General features: G+C 36.8%; 1 protein-coding gene and 1 long non-coding RNA gene across 7 annotated transcripts in view; both read left to right on the plus strand.

Annotated features, from left to right (window-relative positions):
* The window catches only part of mcf2l2 (MCF.2 cell line derived transforming sequence-like 2), a 182,136-nt gene that overhangs the window by 17,736 nt on the left and 143,209 nt on the right, over nt 1–21,191 (plus strand). For 4 of the 5 annotated variants that reach the window (XM_017304428.1, XM_017304431.1, XM_008407840.2 and 1 more), the window contains exons 2-3: nt 6,316–6,399; nt 15,766–15,880. In XM_017304428.1, coding sequence (XP_017159917.1) covers nt 6,316–6,399; nt 15,766–15,880 — 199 coding nt within the window. Of the gene's footprint in view, nt 1–2,030; nt 2,209–6,315; nt 6,400–15,765; nt 15,881–21,191 lie in introns of those variants that run through there. The other variant, XM_017304430.1, reaches the window with a different exon arrangement.
* LOC103464034 (uncharacterized) lies at nt 10,061–11,105 on the plus strand. Of its 2 annotated transcripts, none has more exons than XR_533580.2 (3): nt 10,061–10,598; nt 10,676–10,789; nt 10,875–11,105. It is a non-coding gene; the product is annotated as an uncharacterized LOC103464034 (long non-coding RNA). The 2 variants fall into 2 exon arrangements; XR_001776544.1 differs by having other exon boundaries at nt 10,878–11,105.

Here is a 21,191-nt window from a genome sequence, read left to right on the forward strand (position 1 = left end):
AAATCTTCATCTCCATAAAGCTTTTCAGCAGATGGAAGCATGAAGGGCTCCAAAATCTCCTGATAGATAGCTGCATTGACCTGCCCTTGATGAAACACAGTGGACCAACACCAGCAGCTGACATGGCTCCCCAGACCATCACTGACTGTGGGTACTTGACACTGGRCTTCTGGCATTTTGGCATTTCCTTCTCTCCAGTCTTCCTCCAGACTCTGGCACCTTGATTTCTGAATGACATGCAAAATTTGCTTTCATCCGAAAAAAGTACTTTGGACCACTGAGCAACAGTCCAATGCTGTTTTTCTGTAGCCCAGGTCAGACGCTTCTGCGGCTGTTTCTGGTTCAAAAGTGGCTTGACCTGGGGAATGCAGCACCTGTAGCCCCTTTCCTGCACACGCCTGTGCACGGTGGCTCTGGATGTTTCTACTCCAGAGTCAGTCCACTGCTTCTGCAGGTCCCCCAAGGTCTGGAATCAGTCCTTCTCCACAATCTTTCTCAGGGTCCGGTCACCTCTTCTCGTGCAGCGTTTCCTGCCACAACTTTTTCTTTCCCACAGACTTCCCACTGAGGTGCCTTGATACAGCACTCTGGGAACAGCCTAATCATTCAGAAATGTCTTTCTGTGTGTTACCCTCTTGCTTGAGGGCATCAATGATGGCCTTCTGGACAGTGGTCAGGTCGGCAGTCTTACCCATGATTGCGGTTTTGAGTAATGAACCAGGCTGGGAGTTTTTAAAAGCCTCAGGAATCTTTTGCAGTTACTTTGTTACTCAGTTAGTTACTTCGTTGATTTAGATGATGAGGTTAACTGCTCGTTCAGAGAACCTTTTCATTATATGCTAATTTTTTGAGACAGGGATTTTGGGTTTTCATGAGCTGTATGCCAAAATCGCCAGTATTAAAACAATAAAAGACCTGAAATATTTCAGTTGGTGTGCAATGAATTTAAAATATATGAGTTTAATTTTTATCATTACATTATGGAAAATAATGAACTTTATCACAGTATGCTAATTATTTGAGAAGGTCCTGTATAATGAAATATAGATAGAATTTGTGCTCAGTCTCTGCTTCATGTGAATCAGCTGAATGATCTTGGTGTCCTGTTGGGGATGGACAGACAGTTTGAACTCTGTTTGCTGTAACAGTTTGTTGTTTTGTATAAAGAACTGAGCCAAACAATAAGGCTCTTGATTTATCAGATTCTATTCCTCTCATTATGTCTCGCCATGCCTCATGGGTCATTACTGAGAGAACAAGATCCTGGACTCAAGTCACCAAAATGATCTTCCTTCATAGAAGAGGCCAAGTTTTGAACGAGGTGAAAGGCATATTTTTTCTGGTCTGGGAACACTTTGGGATTTCTTGGAGTGAGCTGGAGAGTGTTGCCAGGGAGAGGAATTACAGCATTAGGTTTTTTTTCTGTACCTGTTGCCTCCAACATTCCAGCCTTAGATAAATGGAAGACAGTGATTGGACATAAAAGCTTCACTGTGCCAACTTTTGGGAAAGTGTTGGTCATCTTAGTTAAATTAAATGAATGTATGAGGAGAAATAAAATGTGGTTGCTAAGTCAAAATCTTTCAGTTAACTGAAATAGCACATTTTTCCTTGGTACACTCTTTACTTGTAAAGAAATTTATTAGGAAAGAATTCCAGACCATAAAAGCTTACCAATGGCAGTCCAGGATGACCCAAACATCAGAAAATCCTGCATACACAGACAGCAACAACACAGGCCAGATGGCAAATACCAAGTGAAACATCATAGTCTGCAAAAATCAAACATATGACTCTGGATTCTCTTTCTTCTCTCTCTGATTATCTTTCTCTCTCTCACACACACACTTTTCAGTTTTTTTTGTTTTGTTTTTACATGAGCGCCTGCCCAGCTCTCTTTCAGCAGCTCATTGGCTGCTTGCAGCTCAAAGTAGAGCTGTTCCACAGCTGGATCTGGAAAAACTGACCACAAGCACATGTAACAGCCCCAGCTGCATATGTATGGCACTGTTTTGTTGCAAGTTTGTTAAATGTGACAGGAGGCCGAGGGAGACTAAGATTTGTACATCTGGATATTCAAAATGGTTTTGATGATGTTGATGGTGATGAAGACACGGCTGCTTTTGATGGACCAGGGTTGGATATTTGATCTTTGAATCATCTTATGGAAGAGGAGTTTGTTCTCTGTGGATTTACTCGTTTGCAGAGGTGATAACACAAAGAGAGTAAAAAATGTTATAGGTAAAGTTCACACATTGTGGTTTCAGACATCTTGATATGATTTTTTTTCACCTAACAGAATAAAATAAGTGTAACCATGTTTCCTGTTCAGGGTACTAAAGCTTAGAGTTTGAGCCAATGCTGGAAGTTTTTCTTGCAGTTTTGTTATGTTATGCCATATAGGAAAGCATGCAAGAGCATTAAAGAAAAAGCGAACGCCATCCATCTGACATGTCTGCTTGCTTTTTAAAATTTCCCACACCTCTTTCCCATTTAACATTCTGTTTTTATGGAAGCCCTTTTTACTGACTGATGTGGTGTTCAAGGCCCCCTTGTTCTTCTTGAGGCCAAGTTGACTTTTATAAGCAAATGTCATTTGATTAGTCACAAAACAGGTCACTGCCACTGAGATGTGTGGAATTATTTTGAGGTAAATTAGAACCTCACGCATATCTTTCTGTATCTGCGGCTTATCGACTGGCAAATCTACAGTCTTTATTAGGTGTAATTGCCAAGTATACAAAAATACCAGCAACTTTTTGTTAATATTATATTTAATACATGCTTATATTAGTATTCACATTAACTTCCTTTTGTTCAGGGTTTCTCTCAAATTCATCCCTGAGTAACGATTGGCCTTCACAAAGTTTTCATTTACTCTGTCTCCTGGTGAGTTCCTAAACACAGACTTTCTGTTATGTCTTGAAATAGTCACCAATCTACTCTTCTGCTTTTTGCTTTGCTGTTCCAACAAGAGGAACACTCTATCTGTGAGTGCCTGGCTCCTGTTGCATAACAATTTATACCTTTTACTCCTGCAAATTTCCTGGATACTCCACCTGACCAGTCTTTTATTTTATTTTTTCCTCAACCTATTCTCCAAATTTGCCTGATTTTTAACGTGTACAGCTTGCTAATATCGTGTTGAACCATCTTTTGACTTCTGAGCTACATATCTTTTTACTTGTTTAGCATAGAGATCAGAGATTTGTGTCCACATAAACATGACAGCATCAGGCAAACATTTGTACAAGGCCTTGTACAAATGTAATCAGGTCTTTATAAAAAATAAATATCAACCAGAGGTCACACTAGACTTTTTTAGTGTTCATCATTTTGACTAACGGCATAAAAAATAATTCATCATATTCTATTTTTATCCGTCAATGTCTAAATAATATTAACATGGGTTTTTCTGTTAAATTTAATTTTTATGTGGTTTAATTAATATTTAACAAGTTGGACAGAAAATCCGGATCCCGTCACACATTAATCAAGCAAATGAACATATCTAACTTTTTCTCAGCAGTGATAAAAACCACTGACAGGACAATGACATTAATTGACTCCACTTAAATTATGAGACCCCATCAGCACTTCACCTATTGGGGTCTGAAGCCTCACAACTTCCTCCTGGTCAGCATCTAGAGGAGATATTTGCCAGCTAATTATTCCTGCCGGAATAATTAGCTGGCAAATGGAAGAGATGAAGGCCACGGATGTTAAGACTAGGAAGCTACTAACCATGCATGGAGGATACCACCCCAAATCCAGCACCCTGAGACTGTACACGAGCCGTAAGGAAGGAGGCAGAGGACTAGTGAGTGTGAGAGCCACTGTCCAGGATGAAACATCCAAGATCCATAAATACATCAAGGACAAAGCCTCAACGGACGATGTGCTCAGCGAATGTCTCAGGCAATGGGGAACAGAAGACAAGGTGCTGGAAGTACCATCATGGGGGGACAAGCCCCTACATGGGATGTACCACCGACAAATAACTGAAGTGGCTGATGTCAGGAAAACCTACCAATGGCTGGAGAAAGCTGGACTCAAGGACAGCACAGAGGCTCTCATCCTGGCCGCCCAGGAACAGGCCCTAAACACCCGAGCAATAGAGGCTCAGATCTACCACACTAGACAAGACCCAAGGTGTAGGTTGTGCAAGGAGGCCCCTGAGACAGTCCAGCACATAATAGCAGGGTGCAAGATGCTGGCAGAAAAAGCGTACATGGAACGACATAACCAAGTGGCGGGCATAGTGTACAGGAACATCTGTGCAGAATATGGACTGGAAGCCCCGAGATCAAAGTGGGGAACACCCCCAAAAGTGGTGGAGAATGACCGAGCTAAGATCCTGTGGGACTTCCAGATCCAGACAGACAAGATGGTAATGGCGAACCAACCGGACATTGTGGTGGTGGATAAAGAACAGAGGAAAGCCGTTGTGGTGGATGTAGCAATCCCAAGTGACTACAACATCAGGAAAAAGGAGCATGAGAAATTGGAGAAATACCAGGGCCTCAGGGAGGAACACCCAGGTGAAAATACTTTTATCGAAGTACTTAAACTGTACTATTTTGGAACAACTAATTTTGTGCCTAGTACACTTTAGTAGTATTTAAATAGTATTAAATTACAACTCGTAGTATATTTTAGTATATTATACGTACTTTTTTGGAACAACTTCAAGTGTACTTAGTGTACTTAAAGTATACATTTTAAATATATTTCAGAGCTTTATTATTATATTTTGATATAATTATATTTTGAGTGTAATAATTCTCTCAGAATTATATTAAAAATATATTTTTAATATACTTTAAATATATTTTAAATACACTAATAATATATTAGTAATGTATTTAAATTACACTTAATTTTTATTTTTGATTTCCTGCTATTGATAATAAACTACAATTTTAATTACTCGTGAAAGTCTTTATTACTACGTACCTATTTTGTAAATGACACGCATAACTACACTAGAGTACTAACATTGTTTTAGACTACAATTACATGGAAAGATTAATTACACAAGATGTTCAAGGTAATTCAAATATTCTGTTTTATTACCAACATTTTAAAATTGTCCAATTTTACTCACAACTTTAGGAACTTTACATAAATGTAAAGTTTACACATCAAAAGTGAACACATGAACATGAAAATTAAAGTGTGACAATAAAACATGAAAGTGAGGATCAACGACAGAACATTCCCGTTCACTGCACCTTACAGGAACCTAAAAAAAAAAAAAACAATAGAGCAATTAAACAGAGAAAGTATTTGTATTTAAAGAGAACAGAAAAATGGCAAATAAAAAAATAATACTTAAAATTTTTAGACGTGGACTCGCCATGTATGTGACATCATAAGAACTGATGATGACTGGGACCGGATGCCTGGGGTGGAAAAACATTTCTGGGTGTCTTCTTTGCCTGTTTATGTTGGAAGTAGAAAAAAAAAAAGTCAGCAATGTCATAGAATCAGTTGATGTTGGCATTAACTATGAAGCTGTTTTAAATGTGGACTTAAGGAGACAAGCTACCTTAAAATCTTTCCATCCATGATCTGAACACACTGATCCTTACAGGATGGTGAGGGGGGCTGGTGGTGCCCATCTCCAGCAGCCATCAGATGAGAGGCAGGGTTCACCCTGGACAGGCCATCAGTCCATCACAGTGCCCTGAAAGTCAACAACAAATAAAAATAATTAAAGATAATAATGAAAAATTCTTTCCTGTTACCTTTAAATCAAATCATGTTTTTTTTTCGTTAACTTTTAAGTTATAAAAAAAATAAAACCATGAAAAAAAAATCGGATTTGATGCTTCCAGGTCTAAATAACTGAATGGAGTCAGGTTTCAGTGCATTTAGGTGAGTTTTGTAGTTTGATATTGTTACAGAAAAAGTTTACATGGCTGCCGCACATTTTCACGCTGGCAAAAATTTGACGCAAAAGTACATTTTTATACACGCAGCACATTTTTTGTGCGCACACACGCTTTATGCACGAGACCCCAGAAGTGTTGACCTATTTTTTATGCTTTCCCAATACTTGATTTATTATACACACTGTCTGAGATCTCTGTTTTCTGAGCTGATGCTGGATTATATCTGGGGATGATTTAAAACAGTGCAGTGTGAAAAATATTTTGTTGTCATCAGTAATAAGTGCTGTTTTTTTTTCAGTTTACTTGTTTGGTAACTTGTCTTCAAGCCCTCCATACTGAACATGAACTTTGACTAAATAAACTCACCCATGCAACTGTCATTGCTCGTCAGTTATGTGATCGGTGTCTTTTGTTTCAGATGAAATCATGCAACAGGAGATCAGGCCCCTTCTGGCTGTGGACATCATAGAGCAGCTTCATCGGCAGTTTGCCTTACTTTCAGGTAGATCATTAATCTTCTCTGTCCCACTCTGATATGGTGTGCAATACCATAAAGAAAGTAACTTATTCATTATCTTAGTGAAGTAAATGTTGCCACCAATAAATCTAGGAAAGGTTATAAGGCTATTTGTTCTTATACACTCCAAAGCATTGTATTACCGTAGAAAATACATGGAATTATCATAACTCAATAAACATTTATCCTAAGTAATTTTGACAGTCATGAATGTAGAAAATACAGAAATATATTGTAAAAATATAAGTAATTGTAAAGTTCATAGAAAAATATTGTAATATTGCCAGCAGTTAATTACCCAAAACAGTACTAATCAGCCAAAATTAAAAATGTTGCTGATATTTATATCTACAATGTAAAACCATAAACAAGACTGCAAAAGTAATTTTTTACAAAGAACAGAATGAAGGTGATATTTTGCTTTCTTTTCAAAGAATGCCTTTAATACACCAAACTGAAATCTCAGCAGTAGACCAGGCATCGATCTGGCAACCCACCGATTGCAAAGCAAACTCCTACAGCCAATGCCACCATCATTTATGAGAATATTTGATTAAATGATGCATTTGAGATTAATTTTATGCCGACCATAGATTTCTTATACATTAAGATAATTGTATGTTAGCATCTCTTGCTTGGATGAAGCTGAAGTTGGTTTCCAGTTGCTGCTTCCAATTTGGGAAATGGCTAAAGGGCAATTCCACCTAATTTTTCACTACCATCGGCGTCTTTAATTTACTCTAGCTAAAAAACTGCAACACCTAGACTCTTCAAATCTGGACTAGATTATTCTCAACTCATATCAGAATATTTAAAACTAAGTGTGGGATTTGTGAAACCTTTATCTGATTTGTGAAACTTCAATAAATAACAATTCTAGTGTTATCCAAAATCATAAAAGTTGTGAAGTCACCCTTCATTGAAGTTTCATAAATCCCACATTTGGTTTTATATATTGTGCTATTAGTAGAGAGTAGTCTAGAGAGGTTTTCATTTTGTTATTGTGATAAACAGCAGGGTTTACAGTAAATGGAGATTGTTATTTGTCATGTAAACAAATAATTATCTAGTTTGTATTGCTGCTTGATCCTTCAGCATCAGCAGCAAGTTTCTTTTAACTCTGTTCCTGTAGTTGAGTGTGGCTCAGGAAACTGTGGTGTCCTGAACTCAACACAGTAAAGTCACAGTGYGCTAGCTAAGGCTGCTAACTAGCAGGTGCTAGCTCAGGGTGCTGAGAGCCCAGTAGGCCTGGTCCTTGTCAGAATGCGGCTACTGTCTTTGAAATCAAGCTTCTGGTATTTTGCACGTTCAGGAGGAGGAGAAGGAAACACATCTCTGCATCACAGGTGAGCTCCTTTCACGGTTTTAACTGAAGTTAGATAACTTTAACCAACTGATACAGAAATGTGTCATTTCTGAGCCATCCTGTTTATGTACATGCACTGCAGCTAGATATTTTTACTATATGGAACATTTAATTTTCTCAGTTGCAACACTTTCATTAATGTTTCTGTAGGAACAACTGCATAAATTATATTTCTGGTTTACTTCAGACTGCATGTGCTTAAAGTTATTGTTAATGGCAGAAGCAACTTTTTCCAAGTTTGGTTCAGTAATTAATTTGAATTAGTTTGAGCGTGAAATGTTCATGCATGCAAGTTAAATCTGTGAAGAACGTTAGCTTTAGTTTCAATACTTTGGTAATACTTGGAAGTATAAAGCTTGGCATCAGAGMTAATATTTAATATTTTCCTTTGACCTCTTGACTCTCACCCCCAAAATACTTGCACTAAAGTCACTGGGTCCATGACAGTTGAAGGATTTTAAGATAAGAGAATTTAAATATTAATATTTTACAGTTTTTCTCAGTTTGGGCGCATTTCTCAGAACAGAATTGAAATTCGTAAAGCTACCTGTTCAATCTTCAAATTACTGTGTCACTTCTGCACATCAAAAAAATGAGTTTCTCATTCCTTTTGCAAGTTTTGCTTTTGTACATCATGTAGCTGATTATGTGCACTTCTCTGCTTTTCCCCATTTGTAATTTGCTTTAATCGTGTTGATCAAAATATGTTAAACGTGTCTGTGTTGAATTCTCAACTTCCAAAACAGCATAAGTTCATTGTGTAAGTCTTAACATGCATAAGTCTTAAAGTTGTCATAATGTCAATCATATTTTAATTAATTTATAATTGGTTCTTTTCTAAATCTGTCCTGAATTGGTAAATTGCTCCCAAGTGAGTCCTGAGTTTCTCTACCAGGTCAATGTATGAACCATTAGCTCATCCAACGATCAACCAGTTTGGAAACAGATTGAAGGTGCATCTTGTGAACCATCAGTTGGCAACAATATGGTCTATATCAGTGGTCCCCAACCCCCGGTCCGTGTACCAATTGGTACCGGGCTGCGCAAGAAATAATTAAATATTTCTGTTTTAGTCTGGAGGATCTTTTATTTTGAAAAACCTTTAACCGGATTCTCTCGGTTACTTGCGCGCCAACACCGAGCCCACAAACAGCAAAATGAGTAAGAAACAGATCCGATGTCTTTGGAAAGTTTCTTTGCAAAGGGGAAAAGGCCCAGAGAAGAGACAGGAGAGACAGTGGTCGAGAGGAGACGAGTAGAGCTTGTGAGTCTTACGGAAAGATTTAAGAATTGTCGGCTGATTCTTCAAACCTCTGTGACCACAGAGCTGATAAGTACAACAGGTTCGATCGGTTCGTGTCTCCAAGGCAGGAGCAGCACACCACACGAACCGATTCCACTCACGAACATCGTGATTCCAGAAGAAAATCCACAAAACTCCCAACATAGCATACAGGAATTTAGAATAACCAAACACGGATGAAGATGTAGAAGCAATATCAGGATGCAGAGCCATTTTAAGAGATAAAAGACGTAACAAAAAGAAAAGGCGGTGGATAAAAGACTACGGGAGCAGCCGCTCTATTTGCTGCACTATGATTTGGAGGTGAATATGTTTTTTCATAGATAACATTTTTAACTGAATAAACATATATAATAGTGACCTTTACATATAATAATAAACATTTCCACATATCATCTCCGATATCCACCGGACTCTCAGTTGCGCGATGTCTCAGCTGTTTGGGATTSCCCTCTGTTCTTACGTCACCGCGCTTTCTGATAGGCTACCTGTCACATTCAACAGGTTGTATTCTCGTTCCCAGTCAGGGAAAACCCCACAGGCTGTGATAAACACCAACATGCAGAAGCCTTATCTGACGGTTCACCCCACCCCCCTGTCTTCCCCCGGGGCCGCAGCAAAATCTTCCAAGTCTTGACCGGTCTGCGGTAATGAAAAGGTTGGGAACCACTGGTCTATATAGCCAGAACACAACACAATGTTATATTTCTGAGAACTGATGAACAAGTATCTGGACATAGTGAAAAGCCAGAGAGAAGAAGAGGAGTGAGGCTGAGGAGGAAATAGTTGGGAGGGAAGCAGAAGAAGAGTCAGAAGAGGCTGAGGACATCTGCCAGTTTCCATCAGTCCAACATCAGGATATGGCTGCAACATAATGCTGATGGACGTCCTCCCACCCTACTGTTCATTCCTTAACCCCACTGAGGAACCTTTGTCAGCATGACGATGGAAATTAAAATGTGATTTAATTTCTACAGCACTGTACAGTTTTCCATGAGGAGATTGTCCTGTGGTTCCTTTTCTCCTTTTTTTGTTCTCTGCATTTCTGTCTTTTTCTTTCTGAATCACCATGACATGGTCCATCAATAAATTACAGCAAAAGCGTAAATGTGAATTTTGTAGTCACTTCCCATGACTAATCAATTCTTATCGTAAGTCTTATCTGTACATAGAGAAACTATAACTTATTATTTTGAGTCACTGATATGTTAACTGACAGAATTTTGAGAGCTGAACTAAGAATTTTTCAAGCAAACAAATGCTATTTTTGCTGTTACTACAAATTGTTTTGAGAAATGCGCTTACTGATTTGTAAATGCCAACAATGACTTGAGAAATGCACCAAAAGTGACTGAGAAAAACTAACATAGCATAAATCGTCTCAGGTGTATCCATTTGTTTGCCTGTATGAAAAGTGTACACATTTACAGCTTTGTTTCTGCTAGCTTGCAGGAATTGTAACTTACATAAATGGTTGAAGACAACTTATTGGCCTTCATGAGACTCAGATAAATGGTGAGTATCTATTTCATAAATTGCCTAAACAGTTATATTTGTTTTTATTTATGTTTTTTGTTTGTGTATTTTGTCAGGTTGCAGAGAGGATCAGACCTGTCAACAACAAACAAAGATTTAAGAACTACTGACTTTTCAGTCAGAAATGATCACACCGCCTGGTTGAAGTCTCCATATGCAAGTCAACAAAGGTGAAACAGACATTTAAGCGAATGGTGCATTTATATGATGTTCATATAGTGCATCTTTCTAACTTTTGCTTTGTTTGTTTTCCAGCAGAGAGGAAACACTCGATTGACAACATGTGAGTCTCAATTTCAACCTGTGACTGGAAAGACTACAACCATCCTGAGCAAAGTCTGAACTCAGTGACTTGTGACTCTCAACCCAGAACAAGAATCCTTTTATCACCGGTTTTTCTTCTACAGTAGGTTCTCTTTTATGTGGACACATGCAGTTTTTTTTGTTTGTTTTGTTTTCCAGATCTCAGTAATACCATGAGGAAACTGGACAGAAAATAGAATTGGTTCTGTTTTTAACTGAATTGTTAAATAGAAATTGTTTCTTTAAGTGGATTACTCGTAATCTGTATTTTTGTTTAATTTGAATTTATTTTCTTTATAACTTTCTGTATAGAAATGCTGACAAGTTACACTTCCTTGTGTGTTGTACTATAATTTTTATGGTAAAATTCTGGTAAGAACAGTGACCAGTAATTAATAATAAGTAATAAGTAAGTAATAAGGTTTTTTTTTTTTTTTTTACAATAAAATGTCAATATATCATGCAGTCTGGCCGTGTTTTTCACTTATGTAGATACTATGCCTTAGCATAGTAGATACTATGCCTCAGCATAGTAGATACTATGCCTGAGCATAGTATCTACTATGCCTCAGCATAGTAGATACTATGCCTGAGCATAGTATCTACTATGCTTCAGCATAGTAGATACTATGCTATGGCAAAATGTGGTTTTGCCATATTTACTATGGCAAAACCACATTTAAATTTTTTATTTAACATATTTTAGGAAATATGGTATTTTACCGTATTTGGGAAATACGGTAAAATACTGGCAGTTTTGGTTGCCAGAATTTTACCATATAAAGACGGTAAAATTCTGGCAACCACAGCTGCCAGTTTTTTACCGTAAATTGAGGCCGTTTTTTTTTTACAGTGTACCTGAGATTAAAATAAGAAATTTCAAACCTGCTGGAATAGCATCGAAAACAACCACAAATTCTTTAGGGGTCACAGGGAAGTTATATTTACAAAGAACAGTTGACCATTCTCGTTAAACAATTGTTTTACAGATATAATATCATTATCCACCCAATTCTCAAAGAATAAGGATTTATGCTTGAAGCAAATATTTTGGTTATTCCAAATAAAACAGTTATGAGGGGAAAAGTTATGTTTATAAATTAATGTCCAGGATAAAAGAAGTTATTTATGGAAGCTAGATAAATTAACAGGGAGCTTTTCTATTTTGAAGTTACATCTTAACAAAAAGTCTTCGCCACCCAAGGATTTAAAGACTTGTGAAGGAAACCAATGCCACATTGAAGTAGGATTTTTCAGATATCTTTGGATCCACCTAAATTTGAAAGTAGAATGTAGGGTATTAAAGTCCAGCACATTGAAACCACCTGAACTTAGTCTATTGATCATAACATTCTTCCTAATGAGATGGGGCTTTTTTTCCCAAATGAAATCAAAGAGTATTTGATCAATTTTTGTGTGTAGGCTGTTTGGGACATTAAGGGCTGAACTGGCATAGACAAGACGAGACAAATGCCATCTTTTTTTTATACAGAAGCCTTTTAAATGCATGACGTCATGCCCGCTCCGGAGCGGGCATCGACTCCCTGATGCCCTTAGGCATCGACTCCTGCATGTCTGTCCTGTACATGCAGGACAGACAGCTCCAGCAATATCAATATCATCAGCGTAAAGAGATATTTTGTTGTTTATTCCCCCAAGGGTGTTTTCACTTCTGATAGTCTGTTAGACTTGATTGGATTGGGGACCAAAATCGCAACATTTGTTACATTTTCAGCTGGTGTGGTTCGCATTGACACTGCACCGTGTCAAAGGACCCAAACTGTCCAGTTGTTCTTTATTGAAGTTTTAAAAAATGACAGTGACTGGAGATGATAAACAGAACTTTAAAACATATTCTGCTTTTCCTGGCCCTCAGTGTCAGCTATATTCTACTTGCAAACCTGTAGACTAACTGAAATTGTAGGAAACTTTCAGTAAGCTTCCAGTAACCTTCCAATAACTGAGAAAGGTTGAAATTTTTGTCTGTAGGTATCTATAAAGAATCATAACAAGAAGTACCATAAAAAATAAAACTAAAAGAATTTTAGTTTTTCAGGAAATCCCAAACACAAAACGTTATGTCTGTCCCAACAATCTCTGCACTCCCAAGACACTAAAACAAATATCGTTATTGTCAAATCAGTCCATAATATAAACGAAAACACAACCTCAGCTGTGTTTTACACCAACTTTCAAAGTACAAATCACAACAAATTAAATTGTGTTCAATAGACCCTCCGTGGGTTTGATACAAAGGTTATTGTGACATATTGGCATACACTACTGCGTTCTAATATTTTTTTAAGCATAATGTATTTGAGTGACCAGGCTGGTACAGTTTTAGCACAAGAGCAGATGTCACTAGTGAGCAATAAATGTAATGAAGCAATAAGCTGGGAAGCCTCATTGCTTCACGAGGCTTCATTTGGCCAACACTAACTGCAAGGGACTAACATCAAATTTCCCTTCCTTATTTATTTCTCAAAAAATATCAACATTATTTTTGCAATAAAGATGAAATTCTGGGTTTATTTACCTTCTTTAAGACAGCAGAAAATCAGTAGTCACATGATTATGTCACAGGAAACTGCACAGAGGTACTTCTTTCCGTTTAGCTTTTTCATCTGCAACAAGCCTGCAAAGTAAGATAAGTAAGGTAAGATAGGTAGGTAAGTTAATTTTATTTATATAGCACATTTTCAACAACAAGGCAATTCAAAGGCCTTTTAAGGACTCCATCTTTACACACAGTGCCCTCTGGTGGCCACCATGAAACCATACTTTTTCACTTGGCTAGATAAACAATAAGCAGAAGAATCACTAATCTAAGAAACAAATCCATAATAAATAAACTGACACAGAGGAAAAACCAAAAATGATAAGGTATAAGAAAATAAATAAGGAAATTATCAAAACGGAAACATAAATCAAACTAAAAGTCCAAATAGCTATGGATCATAGCAGTCTTTTTATTAGGTCCTTAATTTTAAAAGAAATCAGTTGTATGGATATTCTAGATTGAGTAAATGTAATTTTAGATTAGTACTTTGCATTTTTTATTAAATAAAATAAAGCTGACTTCCAATGTTTTCCACTTACATACATAATAAACAGCAGTGAGTCTAGAACTGGTTGTAAATGCTCCTCTACAGCTAATAATTTGTCTTCCAGGTGGAAGTGTGTACAACATGGTAGCTCTACACTCCATTACATACATTTCATGTGTTTTAGAATTCAGCATCCCCAGCTTTAGATGTCCTTTAGCTGAATTTGGTAGGCCAGCATTCCATTATAATTTTAAGTCTGGTTAGAAATCTAAATTCTTCCACGTCCCTAATTAGTCTGGGCACCCTCAGAGTTTCCAGATGTGCTGTTAGAGCTGGCACAGCAGTGTTTGTGGTTCTGCCAGGAAAAGGAGGTTCCTTTTCAGTTTTCTCAACATCTAAATACAGTGTTTTGCAAACGTTCCTCTTTCAGCATCTATTTTGTTCAGAATGTTGATGTTTTTGCGCTATAAGCTTTACAGCAGCTTAATTGCTTAATTAATTCACAAGTTGGATATGTTTTTGCCGTTATGCAGTCATAATCAAAATAACAGGTAATGTGTTCTGATGAGGGTCATTTGTCAGGTTCAAAGAAACCTTTTGAAAATAACATGCTAATAGCAGGTATAGTCCATTACATCTACTAATAAATACAGAGAATAGAAATTATATGTAATCACCTGACATCAAAACATTAACAGAGCTGTTTTCAGGGAAACCTTATGCACTACTGCTAAAGTGAGTCCACCTGACTGACTCTCCATTCGTCTTGCAACATGTCAGGGTTAGGGTTCCACCCTCCTTCACTGGAAGTGCAAGTTTTAAAGTGACAAATTGAAGTGAGATGTCTGCCCTTCCTAGCTTTTAACCTAAAAATGATCCATAATATAGTTGCACAGTCAGTGTTTTTTATTTAGCATTCATTTGAATCGGTTAGAATTTGGAGTATGAAAGAAGACATTTAAAAAGTGTATTATAAATGTAGCCACCAATATTAAGGTCACACACTAACATTTAATTGGAGTTGTTTTTCTTTGATTTAACTTCAAACATTCAAATGATCATTGATCACAAGATATTTTTCAGACCACATTTCTTCTTCATAGACGACGACGGTTTCTCACTATCCTTCCAGCCTTTAATCATACTTTGGACAGTTCTAAACAAAAGTTTAGTCATTTCTGCATCTCCTTAAATGTTTACTCAGCTTGATGCCAGTGATTCCTTCTTAAACAAACATCCTCTCCATAACCACAGGATGTATCTTTCTACATGGCTGTTTAAGAAACGAGAAGCTGTTGTTTGTATCAGCTGGGGTTAAATAACTTGTTACCAGCAGAAAAATAATCTCTCGTTGCAGTAATTATCCAATAGGAGGCTTGTACCTATTAGTTTAATTAAATTCAGGTGGGGACTGTACTTAACTTAGATAAAAGGTAAAAAGTTAGGCTCCAGTCTAATTCACTTCAGTTTTATTTCAGTAACAGTTTTCTAAATCATTTGAGATATTTAGAATTTAGAGGATCCATTTAATCAGACTCTGAATGACTGAAGTTTTGATTTAATATTCCATGCTTAAAGGAGTATATACTGTTAGTGCCCAAGAATAGACTGTTAATAATTGTTTACGTGGTCAGTACTGTGGAGCACTCTTTTACCTCTCACACAATCACAGCTAGGAATGAACCATCATCATGTAATTTCTGTTGGATATTGTTGCACGATTTTTGGCAATGAACTGCAATAAAGCAAAGATTAAAAAGGGCAATAAATATTACATGGGTGTTTTTGTGCTGAAGGAGGGCGAGGAAAGGACGGTGCCCCCATCATCACTTTCCCAGAGTGCTCAGGTTTCAATGAAGTGCCAGAAGAAGATTTCCTTAATGTAGTCACCTATCTGACCAGCATACCCAGGTAAGTCCACACACAGGAAAACTCATAGACATAATATAGGAATAGGCACCTCATGGACCGCTCTCGCCTATTGTCATGATCCGTGTTTCTATGTGTTTATTTTCTAGTTTCTGTGTGATYCTGTTCCCTGTTAGTCCTGTCTCTGCGTCTTTCCCCGTTGATTGTCTCCCAGGTGTGTCTCGTTCCCGTGATTGCCCCGTGTGTATTTAGTCTCCCCTGTTGTCTGTGTTCTTCGTCGGGTCCTTGTCAATAGTTTGTCAATTGAATGTCCATTGATGTCACCTGTCTCCGTACTGCCAGTTGTCCTCGTGCTGTTTCCCCGTTGTTCCTTGTTGTACCTCTTTGTCATTAAATTCATCGTTTTTTCCGTCATAACCTGGGCCTAGCGTCATCTCCTCACCACTACCAACCCCACATCCTGACACCTATTGTCGCTGACAAGATTTAGGGCGGCCATCTTGGAACAGTCAACTGCTCCACTCAGCGTTATATGTTTGGCAGGCACAATGACAAAGCGCATTTAATCGATTATAACACGCTTTTTTGTTACTGGAAACCTTATACAAACAGTTATCAAAGCTACATTTATAAACAATTGTATTTTTTAAGTTTTTTAATTGTATTGATACATAGTTCAGAATATTTAATATGCTTAGTGGGGAAAACAATAGAATAGGAATAGAATATTCTGATATTGATGTATGATGAGCATAGCATTTTACAAAGCACACAGCCGTTCATAATTTATTTAATAAATTATTCAGTAATATCAATACATATTTATATAAATATACAAATACAGATAATGAATAATAATGATACAAATAAATAATGATTAATACTAAATAATATAATAATTAATGTGGAACTGCAGAAAAAAAGAAAAATAAACAAAAGCAAAAATTTAATTGTTAATGCATGTCACCATGAGAAAAGCCTACTGAGTTTTGCTTAAAAAAACTTTTTCAAAAATAAAATCACACATCTTTGTCTCATGAAGTGAATTTTTTTTTTTGCAAAACAAACTTATTTGTGCATGTCAGAAATCATTTCTTGCTATTCTAAGATTTTATTTGTGACTCAAAGTTTTGCTTGTGATTCTCACATAACGTCGTGGGCAGGGCCTAAAATCGCAACAAAAGATTTCTGATGTGTGCAAATAAAGCTTTTTAGTTATCTTGCTTTACTAGCAAAGTCGTTAGCTAGCAGCTAGCTAACAGCACAACAGCAACAGCCTAATGTCTGTATAATAAAAATACTGAATCGATAGATAAGAACAGTTTTTCCTCACCTGGCTGTCTCCTCCCACTCAGTAGTTCTTCAGAGAAAGGCAGAGGCAGAGGCCTGTCAGTGTCTGTTGTATTTCATTACCTCTCTGCTTAAATCACTACTCCGTGCTGAAGCAGAAACGATAAAACGTTCAACGTTTTCCGTCATCTGACAAGTAGCTAGTCTACTCCACTTTATTCACCAAAAACTTTTTAATTCACCAAAAACCTTTCTGTAATCTGGAACGTTCGCTACGTCGAGCTCCGCAGCTAGCTGCCTTTTCTCACTGTGCGAGAGGCAATTGTGTCGTGCATCACGGGCAAAAGGTCAAAGGTGACGGGAGGAGCAGGGGTAGGGGTTATGTTGTTTTTCTTGAAAAATACAAAAAAAAATATATAATAATTTTAGTACATGTTATGTGTCAGAAGAGGGCTTAGGAAATAACACCAAAAAAAAATTGGACCAAAAGGGCACTTGGGGGCAAGGAGCTAAAGGGGCAGGTGCTCAAGCACCCCTCTGCACGTGCCTGCATACTAGACATTTCCTTAATCCAGTAATCTGTCATATTTTACATTAGAACAGGATTTAACAAAAAGTCTGCATTCTGATCTATTCAGGAAGTCTTTATTTTTGTGCCCTGCTATAAGCCTGATACAAATTTTTCATTTGTATCAGAAATGAAAAATTATAAATGCAAACTACGTGTTGGAAACCTGTGTTTGTTGACTGACCTTTATTTGTCAGGATTAAGAGACAAAAGTTGAAAAAAGATTGATTCTCTTCGCATTTAAAATAACACAAAACAGCGTAAAAAGACCTCCACACAAGACCCCGTTTATTTATTTCAGTGATTCTCGAGAATAGGGACAAAATGGGTTTTAATTTTCCCTTCATTTTTTAAAATTATTTTTCAACCTTATGTATGCAAATATGACAAATAATGTTTTGGAAATGTAAAGATGCTAAGGAGCACTGATTGAAGGAGTTTTTTTTATTTTATTTTTATTGACAATAAGGTGGTTTACAAAATAGCAAAATTAATACAAATAAGTAACAAAACAGAGAGGATTAATAATGCCAGGGTGTTACATATGAAGCACAAACAAAATGAAAAGCAAATATACAAATAAAAAGTTAACTCAAAAAGATGTTAAAGTGAGAGCACATGTCCATTGTCTTAATGGCTTTTCTATTTTTTGAATACGTGAGAGATGTAATATATTGCTTGAATTCCTCTTTAAAGGCTGAAAAGCGAGGTTTCTGATTTGAGAATTTCGATTTATGTATATAATATTTTGCGACTAATAAAATTAGGTTGATAATATAAAAATGTTTTGTTTTATTAGTGGGATAAGAACATATTAGTGGGATAAGAACATATTTATATAAGTGAGGGAAAAGTCATCAAGAATTGTTTGAGAAATAAATGATAAATGTACAAATATCTTGCCAGAAAATACATGAGAAATAGCATGACCAGAATAAGTGACAGAGATCTTCTCCATAGAGTTGGCAGAATGAACAATTTGTGTCAATGTCTATTTTGTATCGTTGAAGGAAAAACGTGCAAGGATAAAAACGATGGATTATCTTAAAAGACACTTCTTTGATCTTATTAAAAATTAAATATTTAGACTGGGAAACCAACCTGAACTGGGTTGGGGGCAAAGTTATTCCAATAAGAGATAACACTAGTAACAGAAACGATGTCCTTCTGGAATAAGACACGTACATCACGGTTGTTCTTTCGCTTTCTTGTGGAAAAACAGATTTGACCAACATTAGTGACAGCAGGGTCTAGACCTGGTGGAGTCAGAACAGAAGTTACAGAAGATTTAAGAAGCATAACACCAGACAGGATGGCATCAAAAACAAGTGCATATTCCTTTGGTGGTATGGGGAGACCAAACCTTTCTAGAAGTTCAGAATAAGACATTAAGATACCATCAGGACTAAAAAGCTGCTGAACCAAGATGATTCCATGTTCAAACCAATATTCCAAGAATAAAGATTTATGTTTGTACAGAATGTCTCCATTGTTCCAAATATAATATCGATGGGATGAAAAATTATGCTTGTAAATTAGAGACCAGGAAATAAGCATTTGTTTGTGGAAATTAGATCGTTTTATGGGAAGTTTTTCAATTTTGTAGTTGCAAAGGAGAATAAAATTAAGGCCACCAAGTTTTGAGAATAAAAAGTTAGGTATAAAATTCCAGATTGAGGATGGATTTTTAAGAAATTGTTTAATTCAGTTTATTTTGAATGTATTATTTAAGGTTGAAAAATCAAGAAAATTGAGGCCACCAAGTTGTAATCAGTTCATTAAGACTGACTTCCTGATATAATGAATCCTATTTTTCCATACAAATCTATAAAGCATTTTATCAATGATGTCAGTTGTTTGTTTGTTTATAGAAAGAGACAAAGCTGGATAAGTTAAACGGGAGAGGCCTTCTGCTTTTGTTAACAAAATTCTTCCTTGAATTGATAAATCTTTTTGAAGCCAATAATTTAGTTTCTTTTGTACATTTTCTATAATAGGGTTAAAGTTCAGAGCACTTCTAGAATTTTGATCTTTGTTGATCATTATGCGGAGATAGGTGACAGATTCTTTTACAGGAATATTATAAATGGAGGATGTGTTACTCTTTTTAAGGGCTAAAAGTTCACATTTATTAATGTTAAGGTAGAGTCCAGAGGCTCTGGAAAATTTCTCAACTATATCAATTGCTAAAGAAACCTGAGAAGCATCTTTTGAAAATAAAGTGGTATCGTCGGCTAGTTGACTAATTATAATCTTTTTTTATCAGCAATAGAGATACCTTTGAACTGGTTGATTTTAATGAAATCTGAAAGTAATTGAGAGCAGATCAAAAAGAGGTATGGGGGCACTGGGCAACCTTGCCTGACACCTCGCTTTAGATCAAATCTGGGAGACGTACCAGTGTGAAGCTTGATTGAACAATTAGCATTTTTATACTTGGTTTGGATTGCAGCACAAAAGTTAAGGGCCAAAACCAAATTTCTCTAATGTTTGAAAAATAAAATTATGTTCAGTGGTGTCAAAGGCTTTACGGAAATCTAAAAATAATATAAGGCTGTCATCATGGCACAAATCTGCATAGTTAATCAGATCCAACACCAGCCTGATGTTGTTAGCTATATGTCTTTGTGTCATGAAACCATTTGGGGGTGAATCAGATTTTATTTATCACTACAGAAGGGTTCAGTGAATGCGCATATGAAACTGGTGGGTTCGATACCTCAAAAAAGGTTAAGAACCACTGGTTTGTCGGATATTTGAAAAAATTATATTTTGTGTATATTTTATTCAAATTTTGTGCTTTATCCATAGGACCTGTTTTGTCCCTATTCTCAAGAATCACTGATTTATTTTATTTTGATAGCTGCCGATTAAACTGAAAGTTACAACATTGACATGAATACATGAGTAGTTTTTACCGAGAAATCGATTGAAAATGGTGAGATCCGCCTCTCTGGCTGCAATGCGCGCTCCCGACACAGGGGGAACAGAATTTCGTACAAGAACTGAATCTCGGTTAGCGTTCATAGCGGGGCTGAACCCGGTATTACACCAAGCGCTGTAGCTAATATTAGCTGGTATCTCGCCGGTGGACATATAATATTCTAATCACAATATATGCGCAATAATATGTCCATATTACTTGTGAAATGGTGTCTGTCAAGCCCTCACATCAATAGTCCATCGATCCGAACAACAATTTCCCTCAGGGCTTAGTAATCTTCTGTTGTTTTGGTTGAGCAAAGTAGGAGGGACGACCGCTCCAAGATGGCCGCCGTATTTCCTGCGTCGGAGCAGCCAATGCAGGGTTTACTCTTATGTCTATGGGAAAACTCAGGACTCTACGGAAGCGCATTGCTATCACGCAGGAAAAAAAAAATCGAGCGCTATCACGTTATAACGTGATACGTATCTTGTTAAAACGTGATACGTATCTTGTTAAAACGTGATACGTATCTTGTTAAAACGTGATACGTATCTTGTTAAAACGTGATA

Source organism: Poecilia reticulata, linkage group LG4, assembly GCF_000633615.1.
Source record: "Poecilia reticulata strain Guanapo linkage group LG4, Guppy_female_1.0+MT, whole genome shotgun sequence".
Lineage (NCBI taxonomy): Eukaryota > Metazoa > Chordata > Actinopteri > Cyprinodontiformes > Poeciliidae > Poecilia > Poecilia reticulata.